Here is an 18539-nt window from a genome sequence, read left to right on the forward strand (position 1 = left end):
CCTCCTATGTACAAGAATATAACTACTATAATACTGCTTCTATGTACAAGAATATAACTACTATAATACTGCTTCTATGTACAGGAATATAACTACTATAATACTGCTTCTATGTACAGGAATATAACTACTATAATACTGCTCCTATGTACAAGAATATAACTACTATAATACTGCTCCTATGTACAAGAATATAACTACTATAATACTGCTTCTATGTACAGGAATATAACTACTATAATACTGCTCCTATGTACAAGACTATAACTACTATGGGGGCGGAGCCTGACCTTAGAGCTGAAACGCTACTGGTTACTGAGCTCCTCTTCCCGGCAGTCGTCGTAACTAGGGGTGCACCGAAATGAAAATTCTGGTCCGAAACCGAAAATTCAGGATGCCCTTGACCGAAAACCGAAACCGAAACTGCCTTTTTGCCTAAATACTTTTAAAATACTTTTTTTTTAATGATTGGCTCTGTTATGGAGAGGGGGATCTGTGGGTGGCGCTGTTATGGAGAGGGGGATCTGTGGGTGGCGCTGTTATGGAGAGGGGGATCTGTGGGTGGCTCTGTTATGGAGAGGGGGATCTGTGGGTGGCACTGTTATGGAGAGGGGGATCTGTGGGTGGCGCTGTTATGGAGAGGGGGATCTGTGGGTGGCGCTGTTATGGAGAGGGGGATCTGTGGGTGGCGCTGTTATGGAGGGGGGGATATGTGCACTGTTATGGGCATAACAGTGCACAGATCCCCCCTCCCCATAGCAGTGCCATAGACCGATCCCCCTACCCATAACAGCCCCGGCCCTGCTGCTCACAGCAGACTAACTCACTGCATCTTTATTTTACCTTACAATCGTGACGCTCCAATAACAACTCTGCAGGCAGAGCGGAGGGCGGCGTAACGTCACTTACTCACGTGACACTTTATGAATAAAGGAGGCGGAGCAGGCGTGTCACGTGAGTAAGTGACGTTACGCCGCCCTCCCTGCAGAGTTGTTACTGGAGCGTCACGATTGTAAGGTAAAATAAAGATGCAGTGACAAAGTAAACCGCCCGCCCGGCGCCCGCCCGCAGATGGTGAGCTACTTGGTGGGTGACAAATCCCACACCCCATATTTTCGGCCGATATGTAACAATATCGGCCGAAATGGATTAGGTACATTTTCGGCCGATATTTTCGGCTGCCGGAATTTCGGTGCACCCCTAGCTGTAGCCCCTATTATATGCCATTTTCCTCGCTCAAATCGTTATATAACTACTATAATACTGCTCCTATGTACAAGAATATAACTACTATAATACTGCCTCCTATGTACAAGAATATAACTACTATAATACTGCTCTTATGTACAAGAATATAACTACTATAATACTGCTCCTATGTACAAGAATATAACTACTATAATACTGCTCCTATGTACAATATAACTACTATAATACTGCCTCCTATGTACAAGAATATAACTACTATATTACTGCCTCCTATGTACAAGAATATAACTACTATAATACTGCCTCCTATGTACAAGAATATAGCTACTATAATACTGCCTCCTATGTACAAGAATATAACTACTATAATACTAACTCCTATGTACAAGAATATAACTACTATAATACTGCTTCTATGTACAAGAATATAACTACTATAATACTGCCTCCTATAAACAAGAATATAACTATTATAATACTGCTCCTATGTACAAGAATATAACTACTATGGGGTCGGAGCCTGACCTTGGAGCTGAATGGCTGCTGGTTACTGAGCTCCTCTTCCCGGCAGTCGTCGTAACCCCTATTAAATGCCATTTTCCTCGCTCAAACGGGGAAAACTACCAAAGATAGTCATACAGACGCAGCAGAATCGAACGTGGTCCGCTCCAAACAACCCGATATGGAGCGGTTCCTAAAGAAACAGCCTAAGACTCCCGCCTTGGAACTTGCCAAGATGGCGCCGAAGCACTCTGAAGCAGACGACGGCTCGGAGGCAGGCAGCGCTTCGGATGTTTCGGAAAGCAACCCTCAGGGACCTGCTGGAAACTGCCCTAGCACCTCTGAAGAGAAACCTCGAGGAGATAAAAGAAGAAGACCTCCGCCATATTGGGCACCGCGTAGTGTCACTAGAGAATGCGCAGGAAGCCATCATGAAGCATGAAGGCCTGACATGCGATGCCTCACGGGCGCACAGAGACCTGCTGAACGATGCCCTACTTCGCATTGAGGACCAGGAGAACCGGGGCAGACATAGAAATCTCTGCATACGCGGCCTACCTGAATCTATAGCAGCGGAGGCGCTGCGCACGGTAGCACAAGAGATCTTCTCCTCGCTGCTAGGCCCGGAGCGGGCAACCTCTATCACGGTGGAACGCATCCATCCGGCCTTACGGCCTAAGCCCAAACCTAACGAGCCGCCACGGGATGTGGTGTGTGGCATCCTCAGCTATGTGAACACTGTTGCTCTATTGAAAGCTGGAAGGGAATCGGAGCAGATCCTATATGGTGAGACACCCATCTTATTTTTTCAAGACCTGGCCCCGTCCACCCTAGCTAAAAGACACATTATACGTCCACTACTAGAAGCACTCAAGGCCTCAGCCATCCCGTTCAGATGGTTATACCCCCTTTGGCCTGGCCATACTATAAAATGGCAGGCAACTGACAGTGCATACTCCGGAGGATTTAAAAGCAATCTGGGGCCCCCTTGGTATTGCCCGTGGATGTACCTTCTTGGATGCCAGCGGACCAAGGCGACCCCCTACCAACGCCTCCAAGCGTCGAGACATGGCACCGGGTCTCTCCTAGCAAGTCAGAGGAAAAGCAGGGGAAAAGTCGCTCTCAAGCCTTCAAGACCTGATTTTGCCTTGTAAAGTGTTAATCCCTCTCTGGTTCACTACTAGGCTGGTCGTCATAAGACCTCGGCCGATTCCAAGTCGGATTGTTCCTATCTGCCAGGGGCAGAGCATATCCGGCCTTTTGTGATTCCTAGCCCTCTATTGTATAATTTTGGGCTGTAGGGTCAGATTTAAATTAATATTGCCGTTTCTAACACTGGTTCAGAAATTGATTAGTTGTCAAGATAGACATGTTCGTTTTGCAGGGGTTACACATATGCCTTCATGTTGGTTATAACACCGATTTCTCCCTCCACCCACCTCTTGCTGGTCCCACGAGAGCCCCCCCCTGATAGATCCCGACAGGCAGCCGTAATAAGAAAGGATCTAAGATGTCTCAGGTGTTGGGTGGGACCAGACGTTTTGTTTTATTGTATGTTTATTTCTTTGATTTTCCTTTTTCTATCCCTCTGCTTCATTCCTCCCTCTCTACCCTTCTACTCTTTACTCGGCTTCCCAGATCTGAGTTCTCCATACCACCAGCTAAAAGGTCATACCCACTTCTGTCATGGCATCTATTGTAATTGCATCATTAAATGCCAGGGGTCCCGAATGAGCCATGTAAGAGGTTTCAAGTGTTATCTCTACTCCAAAGAGATGACGTCTCAATTGCACTCCTTCAGGAGACTCATTTTAAAGCAGGAAAGCTCCCGACTTTGCCCTCTAAATTGTTCACACAATGGTTTCATAGCACAAACAGCACCACTAGCAGAGGTGTCAGGGTGGCAATCCACAAACGTCTACCCTTTAAGCACTTCGCAGTGTCCTCGGACCCGGAGGGTCGCTTCTTATTCGTGAAGGGATCCATCGCTGTCACCCTGGCCAACCTCTACGCTCCTAATAGGGGTCAGATCCCATGGCTTGTTCAGACCCTGGCACAACCATCTGCCTTTAGAGAAGGTATGATCATATTGGGTGGGGATTTTAATGTGACTTTAGAACAAGCCCTTGACTCATCCTCCCAGAGGTCAGAAACCTCTCATAGGCTTCTTCGCCGCTTGCAAGCTGCGTTGAACAAATTACAGGTTATAGATGTTTGGCGTACTATGCATCCCTCTAGCAGGGACTATACCTTCTATTCTAACGCTAAGGCTTCCTTCCACAGGTTGGATTACATATTTTTATCATCCCCCCCAGATCCCACTGGTACTAGATACCAAAATAGGTAACATTACGCTGTCAGACCATGCCTCTATTTTTCTACGCTTATCGCTATCCTCCCTTCCCAGAAGAGAACGGATTTGGCGTCTCAATGAGACTCTGATTTCAGACCCCGTGAATGCAACGAAAATATCCCGACTTATGTCAGAATTCTTCTCCCTTAATTCACTGGGAGATCCTCCCCCATCACCCGCAGTTTTGTGGGACACGCATAAGGCGGTAATTAGAGCTGAGCTAATAGCCCTGGGTTCCCATATCAAAAAAAGACGCTCCCAAGCTGTGAACGACCTGTCATCACGTATAGCACGTCTGGAACTGACCCATAAACAATCACAGGCTAAAGCTGTGGCTGCGGAATTGATGGAGGCTAGGACGGAACTGAAAAATATGCTTAATGCCAAATCTGCTAAAACTTCTATTTCGCTCCAAATTTAAGGCATATGCCCATGGGAACAAAGGGAATAAGTTGCTGTCCGCCATGGCCAAACAGCGCCACGCGGACTCCTTCATCCCGGCAATTAGAGATGCAAATGGCAACACACACAAATCAACCCACGACATAGCTAAGGCCTTTAGTGCTTATTATGCTGATCTCTATAATCTTCCCACACCTAACCGTTCCGGTCCCAAGACAATTGAGCAGGCCACAGATGAATTCCTCTCCACTCTCAAGCTGCCTTCTGCAAACCCTCTCCAGGCTTCCCAATTAGTAGCCCCTGTCTCAGAGCTAGAGATTACTAAAGTTCTCTCCTCAATACCCTCCGGCAAAAGCCCAGGCCCAGATGGCCTCCCAATCTCCTATTATAAGACCTTCAAGGAAGTTCTGATCCCGCACTTTCAATCACTATGTAATTCTCTCATGTCTGGAGGCGCACTGCCCCCTCAGTCATTGGAGGCGCATATAACCATAATCCACAAAGAGAATAAAGACCCGCTGCAGTGTGGCAGTTATCGCCCTATTTCCCTGCTAAATGCGGATATCAAGTGGTGGGCAAAAATATTGGCTCAACGTATCCAGCTGATCCTGCCGAATCTTATTGATAGTGAACAAGTGGGATTTGTGCGAGGCAGACAGGGCTGTGAGAATACGATACGCTTGCTTCAAATTATGGAATGGGCTAAGAAGTAGTCCATACCCTTGGCCTTGCTGAGCACGGGAAGCGGAGAAGGCCTTCGACAGGGTCGGTTGGCATTTTATGTCGCAGGCCCTGTCGAGGTTTGGTTTTCCCGTTCATCGCTGCTATCTTTACTCTGTATTCAGCCCCATCTGCCAAGCTCAAAATAAATGGCACTAGCTCCCCATCCTTTGCCATTTATAATGGCACGGGACAGGGATGCCCCGTATCACCATCTCTCTTTGTTTTAGTTATGGAAACTTTGCTCTGTAAGATCCGGCAGGACCCGGCTGTTGAAGGCCTCACCATTCACTCTCAGACTCACTTGACAGCCGCATTCGCACATGATTTGTTAATAATGACGACCAATCCGGAGTAGTCTTTCCCCAGGTTATTGTCCATCTTGGAAGAATTTGGCTTGGTTTCAAATTTCAAAATTAACTATGGTAAATCTATGGCCCTTAATGTCACTTGCCCCAGTCAGGTGAAAATTTCCCTACAGCAGTCTACCCCCTTTCAGTGGGCGCCAAGAGACATTGTGTTTCTAGGAGTACATATTTCTGCACAGGCGAAAGAATTATTCACTCTTAACTACACCCCCCAACTAACATCTTTTAGGAAACATTTCCAGTCCCTTAAGCTGCCGTTTCTATCATGGTGTGGGAGGAAGAGTTACCTTAAGACCTTCATTGCCCCGAAATTTCTGCACCTCTTTCAAGCGTTGCCTATATGGCTTCCACGTTCCTTTTTTTACTGAAATTCGCCGTACCTTCTCTCTTTTCTTATGGGGTAGTCGCCCCTCTAGGATTGCATACTCAGTTTTGGTCAGGGAAAAGAGGTTTGGCGGTTTTGGCCTACCCGATTTACGTTTGTATTATACAGCTTTCCAACTGTTTCGGGGAATATCCCTTCTCAATGATCAATACGATGCACATTACGTGTGCTTAGAACGCTCCTTGATTACTGCCAAAGAGAGTCGGTGTCACGCTGTATGTGAGCAACTAGAGCATACACAGAAAATAGAGCCAATGACCGGACCCAAACTAGGGAGGATAAAGGGTGACCCCTGTCAGACCCTCAAAGCTCTCCCTATGCTGCTAAGCACATACCCGGATCCTAATGGTGGAACGAGGAATGCCCGCGTACCTAAGACTGATGACCACTGTAACCCCTACAATAGTGGAAGGGGCACGGCCACCGGTGCCCTGCTCAGTATATGGAGGAAACCGTGGTCGCCTCGGATCCGGTCAGAAAACAAACAGATACACTACAATGTCTGCACACTTAGCTGAAGGAGCTGCAGCAGCCGAGAAGACGGATCCAAAGACAGGTGGCAATATCCGGAGTACTTGCTGCAGCAGAACACAGGTCCAGTGAAATGATAGCTTACAAGTGAAGATACTCAAGCAAGAGCTACAACTCAAATGAGAAATATAATCCACACTCTACAAAGGAGGAGGGGTGATTTAAAGGCAGAGAAATCAAACATAGGAGGAACAGCTGGGAGGAAGGAAACAAAGTAATGACCTCATCCCAGGGGCGGAGAAACAGAGCAGTGAGAACTCCTCCAAGCTCTGGTAGTGACATCATCACAGGGGTGGAGAAACAGAGCTGTGAGAACGTCCCAAAGCTCTGGTAGTGACAGTACCCCCCCCTCTACGGGTGGACTCCGGACACCCAGGACCCACCTTCTCAGGATGAGCCCTATGAAATGCCCTGATGAGGCGAGTGGCTTTAATGTCCGACACCGGAACCCACATCCTCTCCTCAGGACCATAACCCTTCCAATGAACGAGGTACTGAAGAGAACCGCGGACAATGCGAGAGTCCACAATTCTGGAAACCTCAAACTCCAGATTGCCATCAACCAAAATCGGAGGAGGAGGCAAAGAGGAGGGTACCGTGGGCTGGACATATGGTTTTAAGAGAGATCTGTGAAATACATTATGTATCTTCCAAACCCGTGGAAGATCAAGACGGAAGGCAACAGGATTGATGACTGACAAGATTTTATAAGGCCCAATAAACTTGGGACCCAATTTCCAGGAGGGAACCTTCAGTTTAATATTTCTTGTAGACAACCACACCAGATCACCCACATTCAGGTCCGGACCAGGCACACGTCTCTTATCAGCCACACGCTTATACTTCTCACTCATCTTTCTAAGATTACTCTGAATCTTTTGCCAAATGGTAGACAAAGACGAGGAAAATCTCTCCTCCTCAGGTAAACCAGAAGGAGCCCCTCCCGAGAATGTCCCAAACTGCGGATGGAACCCATATGCACCAAAGAATGGTGACTTATCAGAAGATTCCTGACGACGGTTGTTCAGAGCAAACTCAGCAAGAGGGAGAAATGAACACCAATCCTCCTGGTTCTCTGCCACAAAACAGCGCAAATATGTCTCCAGATTCTGATTGAGGCGCTCAGTCTGACCATTCGACTGCGGGTGAAAAGCAGAAGAGAAGGACAGCCGAACCCCCAGGCGAGAACAGAAAACCTTCCAGAATCTGGACACAAACTGCGTGCCTCTATCGGAAACAATATCAGAGGGAATGCCATGCAATTTAACAATATGGTCGACAAAAGCTTGTGCCAACGTTTTAGCATTGGGTAAACCAGGGAAAGGTACGAAATGAGCCATCTTGCTAAAACAGTCCACCACCACCAGGATCACCGACTTCCCTGAGGAACGAGGAAGATCCGTGATAAAGTCCATGGACAGGTGTGTCCAAGGACGAGACGGTATGGGTAACGGGAGAAGGGAACCTGAAGGCAGTGAACGAGGGACCTTAGCGCGAGCGCACGTCTCACAAGCAGCCACAAAACCCTCCACCGACTTACGAAGAGCCGGCCACCAAAATCTCCGAGCAATGAGATCTACCGTGGCTCTACTCCCGGGGTGACCAGCAAGAACAGTATCATGATGCTCCTTGAAGAGTTTGTGACGTAGCTCAGGAGGCACAAACAACGGGCAGGTGCCTCAGTCTGGGCAGCCTGGACCTCGGCCTCCAAATCAGAATATAGAGAAGAAACAACTACCCCCTCCGCCAAAATGGGACCCGGGTCCGCGGAGCTTCCTCCTCCCGGAAAACAGCGAGAGAGAGCATCAGCCTTCACATTTTTGATCCCAGGGCAGAATGTAACGACAAAATTGAATCTGGAGAAGAACAGAGACCATCTGGCCTGTCTCGGATTCATACGCCTGGCCGACTCCAAGTATGCCAGATTCTTATGGTCGGTAAAAACGGTGATAGGGTGCCTGGCCCCCTCCAACCAATGGCGCCATTCCTCGAAAGCCAACTTGATGGCCAACAACTCCCTATCTCCTACATCATAGTTTTTCTCTGCCGGGGAGAGTTTAGAGAAAAAGGCACAGGGTCGCCATTTGGCAGGAGAAGGGCCCTGGGACAAAACCGCACCCACACCCACCTCGGAAGCATCCACCTCAACAATAAAAGGTAAGGAAACATCGGGATGCACCAAGACGGGAGCAGACGCAAAACTCTCTTTAATCTTAGAAAAGGCTGCAAGCGCCTCCTCCGACCAAGAGGAAAAATCCGCCCCCTTTTTTGTCATGTCAGTGAGGGGTTTGACAACAGAGGAATAATTCAAAATGAACTTTCTGTAATAGTTCGCAAAACCCAGAAAGCGCATCAATGCCTTCTGATTCTCAGGAAGCTCCCACTCAAGTACAGCACGGACCTTCTCGGGATCCATGCGAAAACCAGAAGCAGAGAGGAGAAAACCCAGAAATTGAATCTCCGATACCATAAAAAGACATTTCTCCAGCTTGGCGTACAATTTATTTTCCCGCAGAATCTGCAGAACCTGAAAAAGATGATCCTGATGGGTCTGAACATCAGGGGAAAAAAAAAAAATCAAAATATCATCAAGATACACCAATACAAATTTCCCCATTAAATGGTAGAAAATACTGGTAACAAAATGCTGAAAGACGGCCGGAGCATTCATCAGGCCGAAAGGCATAACGAGATTCTCGAAATGCCAGTTAGGGGTATTAAAGGCCGGTTTTCCATTCATCCCCCTCTCTGACCCTGACCAGGTTGTACGCGCCTCTCAAATCCAATTTGGAAAAAACCTTGGCCCCAACAATTTGGTTGAAGAGGTCCGGGATCAGAGGAAGGGGATAGGGATCGCGAATCGTGATACGGTTCAGCTCCCTAAAATCTAGGCAAGGTCTCAGAGAGCCATCTTTCTTTTTAACAAAAAAAACCCAGCGGCAACAGGTGATTTTGAGGGACGAATATGCCCCTTATCGAGACTCGGAGATATAGGTTCGCATTGCGATTCTTTCCAGTTGTAAGAGATTGTAGAGGCGTGCTTTTGGCAGCTTGGCGCCGGGAATGAGGTTAATGGGACAGTCAAACTCCCGGTGAGGAGGTAGCTCCTGAACACCGCTCTCGGAAAACACGTCCGAGAAATCAGAGAGAAATGATGGCACAGTTTTAGTAGACACCTCTGCAAAAGTCGCTGTGAGACAATTCTCTCTACAAAAGTCACTCCACTCATTTGCCTTCCTTGCCAATCAATAGTGGGGTTATGTCTAGTGAGCCAGGGTAACCCCAAAACTAGAGGAGAAGGCAATCCGTTAAGGACAAAACAAGATATATCCTCCACATGAGTCACCCACAGCCAACCGGATATTGTGAACAATGCCCTTCAGAGATCTCTGTGAGAGTGGAGCAGAGTCAATAGCAAAAACAGGTATATCCTTTTCTAATGTGCAAACCTGAAAACCATGCATGGCTACAAATTGAGTGTCAATAAGATTGACGGCCGCTCCACTATCGACAAAAATCTCACAAGAAATGACTTTGCTCTCTAGCACCACCCTGGCAGACAGGAGAAAACGGGAACTGCAGGTCAGAGGAAAAGCATCAATTCCTACATCAACTTTGCCCAAAGTAGCAGATGAAGCAGAGTTTGATGATTTACCTTTTGAGGTTTTTCTCTTATTAACACTCTTAGTACGGTTCATGAATCTCCTAGACGGACAAACATTTGCCAAATGACCTATGCCCCCACAACAAAAACACACCATACTCTGAGGACTAAATCCTCTTTTATCAGGGGCAAGTCGACCTAGCTGCATGGGCTCCTCCTCAGAGGGGAGCGAGACAGGATGAGGCCCCTGCACACTGAATGAGTCCGCACCACTGCCCCTAGACTGACAATGGCTGGACAGAGAGGTCTCGTTTCTTTCTCTTAGACGCCTGTCAAGACGTACCGCCAATGACATGGCAGACTAAGGACGTTGGTCTCTCATGGAAAGCAAACGCATCTTTTAATCTCTCTGAGAGACCATGACAGAACTGACTCCGGAGTGCAGCATCATTCCAACCTGAATCAGCTGCCCATCTCCGAAATTCAGAACAATAAAGCTCCGCAGACAGTTTGTTCTGGCTTAAAAAACGTAAGTTAGATTCGGCCAGCGCAACACGATTTGGGTCATCATATATCTGCCCCAGGGCCACAAAAAAATCTTTCCACGGATCGAAGGGAGGGATCCCCTGATGGCAGCGAAAAATCCCAAGTCTGAGCATTACCCCTGAGCAGGGAGATGGCAATCCTCACCCTCTGCTCTTCATTACCAGAGGAATGGGGACACAAGCAAAAATGGAGTTTGCATGCCTCTCTGAAGCGAACAAAATTCTCCCTGCCCCCGGAGAACGTTTCCGGAAGTGAGACCTTTGGCTCGCAACAGACTCCATGGGCCGGAGCAGAGCCCAATGCTTGAAGCAGAGTCAAAGATTGACGGAGATCCGCTACCTCCAAAGAAAGACCCTGCATGCGGTCAACCAGGTCAGAAAGCGGATCCATGTCAAAAAAGACGGTTTTGGTGGATTATAATGTCACGGCTGTATGTGAGCAACTACAGCATACACAGAAAATAGAGCCATTGACCGGACCCAAACTAGGGAGGATAAAGGGTGACCCCTGTCAGACCCTCAAAGCTCTCCCTATGCTGCTAAGCACATACCCGGATCCTAATGGTGGAACGAGGCATGCCCGCGTACCTAAGACTGATGACCACTGTAACCCCTACAATAGTGGAAGGGGCACGGCCACCGGTGCCCTGCTCAGTATATGGAGGAAACCGTGGTCGTTTCGGATCCGGTCAGAAAACAAACAGATACACTACAATGTCTGCACACTTAGCTGAAGGAGCTGCAGCAGCCGAGAAGACGGATCCAAAGACAGGTGGCAATATCCGGAGTACTTGCTGCAGCAGAACACAGGTCCAGTGAAATGATAGCTTACAAGTGAAGATACTCAAGCAAGAGCTACAACTCAAATGAGAAATATAATCCACACTCTACAAAGGAGGAGGGGTGATTTAAAGGCAGAGAAATCAAACATAGGAGGAACAGCTGGGAGGAAGGAAACAAAGTAATGACCTCATCCCAGGGGCGGAGAAACAGAGCAGTGAGAACTCCTCCAAGCTCTGGTAGTGACATCATCACAGGGGTGGAGAAACAGAGCTGTGAGAACGTCCCAAAGCTCTGGTAGTGACAGTCGGATCCTTTGGGGTATTTCCCCTTGTGCAACAGGTGGTTCTTCCTTCACACCCATATGGAAAAGTTGCTGATGGAGTGGGCTAGACAATACAAGTCCAAAGTGATCAAATTCCCAAACCCATGTATGCCACTCCCCTCCCTACAGTTCTACATACATCCAGAGTCACGGGAACCTTCAGGGCTATGGCCTCTTTTAAGCGATGTTCGACTGAGTGATATACAGACCTCAGACGGTAACCTTGACTGGAATATGGTCTGGAATAACTCCAGGGTCAAGAAGGCCTCTTTCCTCCAGGTATTTGCCTTACAAAAAGATATCAAAATACTCAGACTACCTACTTCAGATAATTTCGGTCCTCTCTCCTGGTTAGATAATCGGATTTTGGAAATGCATACACTTACTAAACCACTCTCCACGATATACAAAGAGTTGCTTTCATCCCACCATCCCCCCCCTGAATTGCACTCTCTTAAAGCTTGGGAGGTTGAACTCTCCGCCCGCGTCTCAGATCCAGAAAAAGCATTCATACTCTCACTCGCATGCTTTTAGCCGTTGTATTAGAATCCAGGAAAATTTGTATAAGCTGCTTACTAGATGGTATAAGTCGCCCGAATTTATGATTAGGCTTAACCCTGAGATTTCAAGCTTATGTTGGAGATGTGGAAAAGATGTGGGCTCGCTCACACACATCTGGTGGCATTGTGAGAAAATAGGTCTGTTCTGGTCACACATTGAAGAATTGATAAATGAGGTCTGTGACACTCAGGTCAAATTGGACCCTAAATTAATCCTGCTCTGGTGTCCCAATGAGTCGCTTACTCCCTCTAAATCCGACCTCCCCACTATGCTTATCACAGCAGCGAGATTGCTTATCCCGTTGCTCTGGAAGAACACTGAGCCTCCATCAGTACTGATGTGGAGAGACAAGGTTGATCAGATTTAGGCTACTTTCACACTAGCGTTAGGAGCGGATCCGTCTGATGTTTCATCAGACGGATCCGCTCCTATAATGCAGACGTTCGCATCCGTTCAGAACGGATCCGTCTGCATTATAACTTAGAAAATTTTCTAAGTGTGAAAGTAGCCTGAGCGGATCTGTTCAGACTTTACATTGTAAGTCAATGGGGACGGATCCGCTTGAAGATTGAGCCATATGGTGTCATCTTCAAGCGGATCCGTCCCCATTGACTTACATTGTAAGTCTGGACGGATCCGCTCGCCTCCGCACGGCCAGGCGGACACCCGAACGCTGCAAGCAGCGTTCAGGTGTCCGCTCACTGAGCGGAGCGGAGGCTGAGCGCTGGCAGGCAGATGCATTCTCAGTGGATCCGCCTCCACTGAGAATGCATTAGGGCCAGACGGATGCGTTCGGGGCCGCTCGTGAGCCCCTTCAAACGGAGCTCACGAGCGGACACCCGAACGCTAGTGTGAAAGTAGCCTCAGATTTGAGGAGCTGGCTCACTGGGAAACTTACACACGCCCCCACTTTCTCAAGATTTGGTCATCTTGGAAAAATTATAGAAGGTTTAAGTGAAGAGTAGAAGGGTACCTTTCCCCCCCCTTTTTCATGCTGTGCAGAGATCCTTTTTGCATTTATTTCTTCTGCTCAATAAAAAGAAATATGACAAAGAATATAACTACTATAATACTGCTCCTATGTACAAGAATATAACTACTATAATACTGCTCCTATGTACAAGAATATAACTATTATAATACTGCTCCTATGTACGAGAATATAACTACTATAATACTGTCTCCTATGTACAAGAATATAACTACTATAATACTGCCTCCTATGTACAAGAATATAACTACTATAATACTGCTCCTATGTACAAGAATATAACTACTATAATACTGCTCCTATGTACAAGAATATAACTACTATAATACTGCTCCTATGTACAAGAATATAACTACTATAATACTACCTCCTATGTACAAGAATATAACTACTATAATACTGCTCCTATGTACAAGAATATAACTACTATAATACTGCTCCTATGTACAAGAATATAACTACTATAATACTGCTCCTATGTACAAGAAGATAACTACTATAATACTGCCTGCTATGTACAATAATATAACTACTATAATACTGCTCCTATGTACAAGAATATAACTACTATAATACTGCCTCCTATATACAATAATATAACTACTATAATACTGCCTCCTATGTACAAGAATATAACTACTATAATACTGCTCCTATATACAAGAATATAACTACTATAATACTGCTCCTATGTACAAGAATATAACTATTATAATACTGCCTCCTATGTACAAGAATATAACTACTATAATACTGCTCCTATGTACAAGGATATAACTACTATAATACTGCCTCCTATGTACAAGAATATAACTACTATAATACTGCTCCTATGTACAAGAATATAACTACTATAATACTGCCTCCTATGTACAAGAATATAACTACTATAATACTGCCTCCTATGTACAAGAATATAACTACTATAATACTGCTCCTATGTACAAGGATATAACTACTATAATACTGCCTCCTATGTACAAGAATATAACTGCTAAAATACTGCTCCTATGTACAAGAATAAAACTACTATAATACTGCTCCTACCGTATGTAGAAGAATATAACTACTATTTCCACAGTCATCTACATGGCGGCTCCCTTGAGATTAGCTCTACCTCTGCCAGGGACAGGAAAAACTTGGAGAGGTTACATTTTTCCCCTGCTCCTCCTCACTGTTTTCCTGTCCCTGTACCGGACAGATGCAGGAGAAGTTCAGCCAAATTTAGGTTGGTAGATGTAATGAGTAACAAAGAAGTAGCCTTTGGATGTAAGTCTTACAGGCAGTGGTCCCACTCGGATATTCGTATTCTTTGTTATATCTCCAGGGTGCGTCATGGAGACTACTAGGGAAAAGTACAATTGCACTTACAGGTAATTGGTTTTCCTGGAAGTCTCCATAATGGCACCCACCATTTTCTCTGCCCACAAAAAAATAAAAAAATAATTATGGTTAGTATTTAAAAATATATAATTCTTGGTTATTTGGAGTATATACAGTGTATGACTAGAACATACGGTGCTGGCTCTTAGTAAATCACTAGTGTTTCCTGTCCCTGACAGAGGCAATCTCAAGGCTGGCATCGTGGAGACTTCCAGGAAAACCAATTACCGGCAAGTGCAATTGCACTTATTCCGTCTCTTACCCATGCTGTAGTGCAATCTTCACAAATCCTTTCCTGTGCTTTAGAGTCACATAGTTTTTTCCCGGTTTGCATTCCAGGCACTCTGCGGTGCCTCCGATCACTATCACCACGGCGTTTCCGGTTCCATTTTTGGAGAGGATGTCGTCTATGGACTGACGGCTCACAGAGCAGTGTCCTGTAAAAATAAAGCAATATTCATCTATTTAGGTACAAGCGGTATATTAAAAGGGATACACAGGGGCATGTGGTGCTTTGAAAGAAATAACGCCAATCAGACGCTGTACCGTTATACCAACCGCTAATGCGTTAAACGCATTATTTTCATGATCAGACCAGTGGGCAACCAGAGGACACAGAAGCTCTGAGGTCCCCTGGAAGGGACTCTATTCAACAGGGTGCAAAAAAATATAAAAATTGACTCCAGTCCCTACTGAAGCTCCAAATCTCATTGTCAAAATGCAAAGAGAGGTTACGAAATATAAGATTACACTCACCGGTAATCACTTTTCCATGAGCCCATGACAGCACCCTTGAGAGAGCCCGCCTCTATCCAGGACAGGAAACAGGAACTTCCGTGGAGAGCTTCTTAAGGAGGGACCCGGCCTCTATCCACCAGTTATTTGCGAGAACCTGTCCCAAAACATATAGAACATCCCCAAAACCTTTTTTTTGTTGTCTTTTTTCCTTTTTTTGGGGGGAGGCAATAAGTAGCAGGTGCTGTCATGGGCTCATAGAAAAGTGATTACCGGTGAGTGTAATCTTATATTTCCTTTATGCCCAGGACAGCACCCTTGAGAGAAGACTAGAATAGAAGTAGACTAAAGAGGGATTACAGCCTGTAAAACTTTGATACCAAAGGTTAGCTGATCCTTGGAGTTTAGATCTAGCTTGTAAAGGAAGAAAGTACAAGGGGATTTCCAAGTATCGGCCCTACAGATCTGCTCTAGGGAAGCTTCAGCTCCTTCTGCCCAGGAGGTAGAAATGGACCTGGTTGAACGTGCCCCGAATCCCAAGGGGCAAGGTTCCCCTGCTGAGGATTAGGCCAAAGAAATGGCTGCGACAATCCATCTAGATAGTGTTCTGGATGTGACTATCACCTTTGTTCTTCCCGGCAAACTGCACAAAAAGTCTAGAGGACCTCCTCCAGGGTTCAGTCATCTCCAGATACTTTAGGAGACATCTCCTGACATCAAGACAGTGTAACTTCCTTTCTTTCTCAGTATTCGGAGTTTGGCATAATGAAGGTAGGACAATGTCCTGAGATCTTTGAAAAAAGGAAACTACAGTACTTTGGGGAGAAAAGAAGGGTCCAGCTTGATTATTACTCTGTCCTCCAGGATCTTAGTATAGGAAGGAGAAGTGGAAAGGGCAGAAATTTCACTTACACGTCTGGCAGAGGTGATGGCCACCAGGAAATCAGTCTTAAAGGAAAGTAATTTAATCTACAAATCCTGTATAGGTTCAAACAGAGGCTCCATCATACTGGACAATACTAAGTTGAGGTCCCACGGAGGAGCAGACATTCTGGAAATTGGTCTGGTACGACTGACAGCTTTAAAAAAATCTTCTCACCCAAGGATGGTTGGCTAAGGTGAAGTCAAAATACGCACTAAGAACTGAAACATGCACTTCAAGTGTACTAACCCTTAGTCTTTTGTCTAGGCCACTCTGAAGAAAATCGAGGATTATCGGCATAGGAGGGGGACCTAAAGGGTCTATTGGAACCGTGGAAAAAGTTAAGAAGTTTTTCCATATTCTTAGGTATATAGAAGTGATGTCTTTCCTACATGACAGGAGGGTATCAATCACATCTCTGGAAAGGCCCTTCTCTAGTATAGACCTCTCAGATACCATGCTGCTAGGTGTAGGTTGGTTACCTCTGGATGGTGAACTGGTCCTTGATACAGCAGGTCTTGTCTGTCTGGCAGAACCCATGGTTCTGTTATTGATAGTTTGCGTAGCCAGGTGAACCATGACCTTCTGGGCCAGAAGGGGGCGATCAGAATTAGTCTTGTCCTGTGTTGCCTCAGTTTCTGTAGAACCCTTGGAATTAGTCTTATGGGTGGAAAGGCGTATAGAAGATCGTTCGGCCAAGGTAGGGAGAAGGAGTCTATGCCAGTTGAAGAATCTTCTGGATTTAGGGAAAAATAAATAAAAAATTCCGGTTTTGCCTGTTTGCAAACATGTCTACTAGAGGACTGCCCCAGAGGTGGACTATTTGCTTGAACACTGTTTGATTTAAACACCAGTCTCCCTGATCTAGACGATTTCTGCTTAGAAAATACGCTTTTTTGTTTTCAGAACCTTTCAAATGCACCGCTTTTATGAAGGAGACTGAGGGAATGATTATGGAAAAGATTTTTTCTGCCAGAGACATAACGTCCTTTGACCTCGTCCCGCCTTGTCTGTTCAAATAAGACACTACCGTGTTGTCTGAAAAGACCTTCACTATTTTTCCCTTTAATTTTGGAAGGAAAGCTTTTAGAGCGAGGAGTAATGCCCTTAATTCTCTTACATTCTGCGAATCTCTTCTTCCTAGAAGAGACCATCTTCCCTGACAGTAAGCCCCCCCAAACCTGTCGGACTTGCATCCGTGGTGATTGAAATCTGCTCTTGCATATTCCAGGGGAGTCCCTGAGACAGGTTTACTGGGTCTAACCACCACTGCATGGACTGAATGACCTGGGATGGAAGAGGAAGTGGGGCATCCAAAGGGGATAGAGGCCCCTGCCACTCTCAGAATCTGCAATTGAAGCTTCCGAGAATGCAACAACGCCCACTTGACTGCAGGAATTGTGGACGTCATCCTGCCCAATACCGCCATCCACTGTCTAAAGATTGTACTTCTTTCAGAATTTTGGAGATCTTGTTCTGAGGAAGAAAGCAGCATTGTTTTGCGGGGGTCTAGAATTGGACCCATAAACGGGCAAATCTTTGATGGGATTAAGTTTGATTTCTCCCAATTTACCATCCCAACTCTTCCAATATCCTGATTATTTCTGAGAGGTGGGAGGACAGAGTGCTTTCTGATTCTGCCACGACCAGTATGTCGTCCAGATAGGATATCCTAATGATACCCTTTTTCCTCACATGAGCCATCACTTCTGCCATTCGCTTGGTGAACAGCCTGGGAGCTTGGGATACTCCGAATGGGAGCGCTCTGTATTGAAAGTGGTGGATCTGCCCCTCCATGGATACTGCTTCCGTTAGGAACTTCTGGGAGTCTGCATGGATTGGGATGTGATAATATGCGTCTTTTATGTCTAGGGTTGTCATTACGCCTTCCTGAAACAGCTGATTTACTGCCGATTGTACAGATTCCATCTTGAACTTTCTGTACTTTAGGAATTGGTTTAGGTATCTCAGGTTTATTATCATCCTGAAAGCCCCATCTGGTTTGGGGACCAGAAAAAGGGAAGAATAAAATCCACTCCCTCTTTCTGATTCTGGAACCTCTATTAAGACTTTCTTCTTTAAAAAGGAAAGTAACTCTTATTTTAAGGCCTGTTTTTTTAAAGAGTTTTGGTCCAGACTTGTAATCATCATCATCCTTTCCGGTGGGGGAGAGGCGAACTCTAGACGGAACCCATCTCTTATAACCCAGAATCCAAGGACTTGT

At 45.9% G+C, this 18539-nt stretch overlaps 1 protein-coding gene across 1 annotated transcript in view; it reads right to left on the reverse strand.

Annotated features, from left to right (window-relative positions):
* The window catches only part of LOC120996509 (diacylglycerol O-acyltransferase 2-like), a 320553-nt gene that overhangs the window by 2832 nt on the left and 299182 nt on the right, over positions 1 to 18539 (reverse strand). The window contains exon 6 of the mRNA XM_040426448.1: positions 14921 to 15095. Coding sequence (XP_040282382.1) covers positions 14921 to 15095 — 175 coding nt within the window. The remainder of the gene's footprint in view (positions 1 to 14920; positions 15096 to 18539) is intronic.

Source organism: Bufo bufo, chromosome 3 (assembly GCF_905171765.1).
Source record: "Bufo bufo chromosome 3, aBufBuf1.1, whole genome shotgun sequence".
Classification (NCBI taxonomy): Eukaryota; Metazoa; Chordata; class Amphibia; order Anura; family Bufonidae; genus Bufo; species Bufo bufo.